We start from the raw sequence: 5,699 nt of genomic DNA on the forward strand, positions 1-5,699 counted from the left end.
GGACGAAGGCCTGGCAGTAAAACAGAAAGACAAAAAGCTCCATCGCAAATATTGGCTGATAAAGCCGAGCCGTCCGCCACTGAGCCATCATAGGGTCACGGGATGCTTCCTCATTACATACACGCACTGGACCCGTGGGTGTGTGTGTGTGTGTGTGTGCGGAGCCTTGTTTTCTCCATGTAGAATAAAACTGTTTCCAAATAAACGGGGCATTTGACAGCGTTCGGCCTCTCTCATTTCCTGTACGGCCTTCTATCGTCAACATTCCTGCAGAGGCCACCGAGCGCAGAAAAACTTCACAACACCGACATCTAGAGGGACGACGCGGTAAATACATTCGGGGAACGAATAAAGTTCTGGGAGGAGGTGCATCAAAAAAAACAAAAACAACTCCCATCTCCTTCTGGAGGAGCAGAGTTGGACCGTTTCCAGTGCGCCAGCGACTTCTGAGCGGCCTGCTTCGGCCTCTGTGCTTATCACCGTTACTGGACGGAGGCGTCTCTGACTTGTTGCCCATACATTGCCCCCGGAGGTAGTGCGGACGCGGCCCTGCGTCGCCGCACCCTTCTCTGCTGCCCGTGGAGCTATAGTTTTTGCTCCTCAGCCCTCAAGAGGGATCCCCGCTGCACATAGAGGTCAGGTCAAGGTCAGGTGGATGTGAATAGGCGAATGGAATTCAAGCTCACAGAGTCGATCAGTCGTTCGGACTATGAAAACACAGTCACCATGAAATAATGCTTCTACAATGCAAATCAAAGCTCTGTGTCCAAATCACGCGCACATAGCAGAGTAGAAAGGGCTCTGAGGCTTCGCACAAGAAAGAGGTGGGATTTCTGTAGAATGTGTGTTTTCCTAGCGGTGTGAAAACAACACGGAAAGCAGAGACCTGAACCACGGGCTTGAGGTTCTCCCCACGAGCGGCTCCTCTGCTCCGAGTCGCCTGCCGGTTGCCCGTGCTGGCCCGGCGGAAGGTCAGCAGCCGCCGCCACCGCCCAGATGCCCAGCCTCATCACAAGTCCTCACAGGCTCAGGCGGATCGCGCGGGCCTCCAGGTTCGGTGGGACTCTCAACGACGGACTTCAGAATGTCCGGGGAGAAATTCTCTCCATCTCATCCACACACGCTCAACCGCCGAGGAAATGGAAACGGTCGGAAGTGGGGAGACATTCCTCTGAGTCGCCCTGCAAGGTCTGGCCAGGTTGCCTCAGGCTGAATTTAGAAAGAACCCAAAAAAAAAAAAAAAAAAAAAAAAAAAAAAAAGGGAGGGGGGGGACGGACTACAACTCCCAGCGTCCCACGGTGTCACACAACAACAAACGAGAGGGAGGCAGCAGCTGGGAGGGAAGGAGACAGACAGGCTGTGCGAAGAGAGTCAAAGAGAGGGAGACTGGGAGAGTTTTTCTTCCACACCAGTGGAGGTTTGCTCCGCTGCAGAGGGGCCGAGCTGACGGAGAGGAAAGCGCTCAAAATGGCTAAAAACCAGGAAGTGGAGCGCATCGCCAAAAAGCTGGATAAAATGGTGCACAAGAAGAATACGGTGAGTGAAACGACAGTTGCTGCATCTGCAGAAAAACGCGATCAGGTGATGGGCTCTACCTTTAACTGCCGAGAGGGGGAAAATTCTGGAACCACGGTGAGTGTGCCTCAGCTGCGCTCGCCGCTCAGTGCAGGAGGATTGATCCACCCCTGCTGAACATCTCGCACACGGCAGGGCTGATGATGATGAGGGTGATGAGGGTGGTGAGGAGGATGCTGCCGCCGCCGCCGCCGCTGCTGCCGCTGCTGCTGCTGCTGGGTCGTGTGTGTGTGTGTTTTTTTTTTTTTTTTGTGATTCTTTGGAAATATTTTTTGCTCATCAGTCGCAGCAGCGATTGGTCAGAAAGCTTCCAATTCCGCACCTGCAATCAATCATCCTGTCGATGTACCTCAGTGTGTTGACCGTAGCTCCGGATGTCACTACCTTTTGTATGGAGGTGAGACGCAGACAGAAGTTAGAAAAGGGACTCAAATATTTTTTAATCGTGCGATTGCAGGTTTGGCGCGGTGCACATACTTAGGACGTTTATTTTGAAATTTGACGTGAGGAACCCCGGGACAGTTGGGCCCACGGGCTGGAGGGTTTGCTGGCCTTCATCTACATTGAAGGAAATCACCATAAACGAGGTCACAGCAGTGACACTTGAAAACTGGTCGCCAGCTCGGTAACTTTTAAACCAAACCAATTCTGCCTCCAACAGGATGCTGGTTTCATTTCAGTTTTTCTTTTGATGTGGTTTGGTTTTCTCTCTTCTTTCTCTGGCCGAAGCGTAAACGGTCCCGACGAGCTGTCAACCCATCGGCCGGACATTTAACTCCTACCGTGGCTGTCCAGGCCCCGAGGAGGCGTACGAAGCGCTGAAAAACCAGAACCCGGGTAAAACTGTGACCGACGGCCGCTACCTTAAAACCAGACGCCCCGACCCAAAAACGTTGCGGCGTATCCGAACCCTCCTCCCTCCGCGTGACCTCCGCGCCCCTCGGGCCCCTGTCCAAACTCAGGGCGAAGTCACGCAGGCATGGACGACCATAAAATCCATGGAGCTACGGCTCCCTCTGAATGGGACGGAGATCCGGTCGTGGTGGTGAAGTACAACCAATGCGAACAGAATGAATAAGGTCTTAGCGGAGGCTGCAGTTCTTTGATAAAATAGAAAATAACTTGAATGAACCTACATTTGAGGGTTTCTTTTTTTTTTTTCTTCCTTTCTAAAGACTCTTGGTATTTTAAATGTTCCCCTTTTAATCGCTGCTGTATTTGGGCCCTTTTTGACCATAATGGGCAGAAAGACTCCAGACAACGTAAAAACCCGGAAAGATAACATCCGCTCCTCAAGTGCTTATGGCTAAGGTAGAAAAGAATTGCAGTGATGTGCAGCACTCTCATCCCGTTGGAGTCACATTTGTATCCACATGATGAAGGCAATTCACGTCATTCGCTTTCCTTTTTTCCCTGGTTCTGTCTCCAGCAGGCCCTTAGAAAAATACCGGGCTCTTTATTCTCTAAATGCACCAGTCGCTTCGCCAGCTAGACCTGAGATAACTGCGTGAGCCCAGCTTGTCTGAGCGTGTCCTCTTGGAATGACTGGCTGCGCTCCTTGCACGGGGGGGGGGGTGGTTGGTTGTCGAGAGCCCTGAGACTCGGCCACACAGTCTGTGTGCGGCAGAGGACCGAAAACGGTGAGCTGAAGGGACATAAAAGAGTTCCCGGGGTTCAGAGCGCCGTGAACGACGCCTTGATGTTACAGTGGTTTGATAGACCGAGTCAAATGTCAGCCCTCTCAGCGCACTGTTGACTGTCCTCTTTCGATCTCTGTGTTGAAGAGGGAAGCCCGCCTCACCTCCAAGTGGATTATGCAGAGCAGCAGGTGATAAGACAACAACTTCCTGGAGAGCAGTATCGGTACCGAGTCGATTATCTGTTAAAATCCACTAAAAAACCCACTAAACTGCTGTTGATTTTTATTTATTTTATTTTTTTCAAAGGTCTTTGAATGGGACACCGATCATTATATACATATAGAGAGAGAGAGAAGTGAGTTTAGCGGACCCTGGTAGCCTGCTCCTCAACTAAGACTTGATCCGATCTCTGGTGTAATGGCTTCGGGCTGCGCTGGCCCCCCCCAGCACCACCGAACTGCGGGCGGCCGCGTTGCATTGTGGGTTTGACAAGCAGGAGTGAAACAAAAAAGAGAACCTCTCAGACTCTGCTGCATCCATTTTGATCCTCTTTCGGGAGCTCAACAGGTGTATAGGAGTGCAGCGCTAAATCAGTGGAGTGCTCTTTAATTGAGTTGGTGACGCTGGCCTTTCTATCAGCAGTGAGCGTGACGTGAACCTTTTAGCTTTACATGATCTCTCTTCATTGGCTGTTTTATTTTGAAACACTTGATGGGCCGTGTTTGAGTGTAAATACTATAAATTAAATCTTTCTGAAATTGGCTGAGATTTGAGCTCCTGTTGAAACAGCAGACGCGACTGTGACATTGCACTTATTTGCTTTTTCTCTCTCTTTAAATTGAACACATCAGTTTGACTGGTAGCTGTAGCAGTGGAAATTCGGCTTATGCGTAATTCTCAGTAATTACACATGGACGATAACACGCTTTTAGTCTTGAGCCTTCAGAGATTTGTGCCTGGGAAAGTTTTTTACCTTGGAGGAATGAAACATTGTTTGGGGACTGTTGGTCTCACAGTAACAGTCTGCACAGACATTTGTTGATGTTATTTGTCCTAAATGTCTCACGGTGGGATTTGGGGATAGATGAATCTTTAACAGACTCTCCTCCTTTCATTTCTGTTCCTCCCTCACCTCTCTCTCTCCCTTCTCTCCTTCGCCTGTCCTCCTGCTTTACGCCGTCCTTCTTTGTCTCTGTCCATCCTCTGCCCGTGTCTCCTTGTATCTGTCTTGCTTATGTGGGAACACGTCCAACCTTTTCTTTTCCCTGCTGGACCATCTCATTTAATTTAATCATATCACTTTGTAATTTCTTTCCCTGTCTTTACCTCTTCTTTCGCTCTCTCCCTCTGACTCCTTTACTCTTTTCTGTTTAACAGCGTGTGGCATCTTCAGTAGGGCATCGTCACGAAGGATTTCTGTACCGTGAAGCTACCGTGTCGCCTCCCCTCCTGCATAAATTGCAGCGCAGCAGCTGCCGCAGAGAGCATCCCGTCCCCTCCACCCGTGCAGCTGTTGGGTGTAATTCGCCATATTAACATTTCCCGGTATCATCTGCGATACCGGGAAATGTCTTCTTTAGAAATCTTCTTTGTATCTTCTTTGTCCTCATTAAGTGTCAAATAAAAAAACTGAGCCGTACGACCGACGGTGGGAAAAAAAGCTGCCCTCGCTAAGACTCGATCTCGCGGCACCGTCATTCTCTTGGGAACCTTTTTAGAATACGTTGAACGATTGCTTCGGGGCGTGCGGGTGACAGCTGCTCCGCCGTGGGAGGGAATCTAGGGAGGGAACCAGGCAACTTCATATGTAGTAAAAAATGCCATCTTGATCTTCTGACATTCCGAGCCTGGTCAGTGTAACAAAGAATACTGATAGTGCAAGATAAAAAAGAATAATCATGGATTTTATCCCTCCTATTATTATTCCTTGTCTTCATTCTATCTGTGGTCAAAGCTTTGGAACGAAGCATTGCCATGGAAGTGGGTCAGTTAGCTGTGGGCTTCGACTCGAGTGTGTTTTGGTTTACATTTTGGCGAATTGGTACCATCAGAAGAATGCCGAATTAGCGGTCAGCAGTTCCTGTTTGCCGCGTCCCCATGGATGCATAGACAACTATCGCTGGGTTACCTTGATACCGAAGAAAACTCAAAGATATGATCGTTCTATGGCAGGTTCTGGGGGTTATAAAGAGCGCCTCTTTTTCCCTATGATTTCTGAGTTGATGTATGGATGCTGATTTGCAGTGGACATCGGCGGCGATGATGATGATGATGATATCTGCGGAAAGTATAAGTCGACCTGAATGTGAAGATACTTACGTACTGTATGTCACGCGTGCTCGGATTTGACTCGGTTAAGATTTGGAGAAGGAGCACCGTCATTCCCGTTTACCAGAGATACATTGTCGGGGAAAAGATTAAGCAATGTGCCGCGCTCATGCTCCAAGGGGTTCACTTACTGAGGTGTTCACACCCAGGGTAGA

General features: G+C 49.5%; 1 protein-coding gene across 6 annotated transcripts in view; it reads left to right on the top strand.

The window, feature by feature from the left end:
• The first annotated feature begins 1,300 nt into the window (after positions 1 to 1,300).
• Positions 1,301 to 5,699, top strand: part of tcea2 (transcription elongation factor A (SII), 2) — a 13,875-nt gene continuing 9,476 nt past the window's right edge. For 2 of the 6 annotated variants that reach the window (XM_040151833.1, XM_040151834.1), the window contains exon 1: positions 1,301 to 1,537. In XM_040151833.1, coding sequence (XP_040007767.1) covers positions 1,469 to 1,537 — 69 coding nt within the window. In that variant the 5' untranslated portion in view covers positions 1,301 to 1,468. The other 4 variants (XM_040151836.1, XM_040151835.1, XM_040151837.1 and 1 more) reach the window with 4 other exon arrangements.

Source organism: Xiphias gladius, chromosome 18 (assembly GCF_016859285.1).
Source record: "Xiphias gladius isolate SHS-SW01 ecotype Sanya breed wild chromosome 18, ASM1685928v1, whole genome shotgun sequence".
Classification (NCBI taxonomy): Eukaryota; Metazoa; Chordata; class Actinopteri; order Istiophoriformes; family Xiphiidae; genus Xiphias; species Xiphias gladius.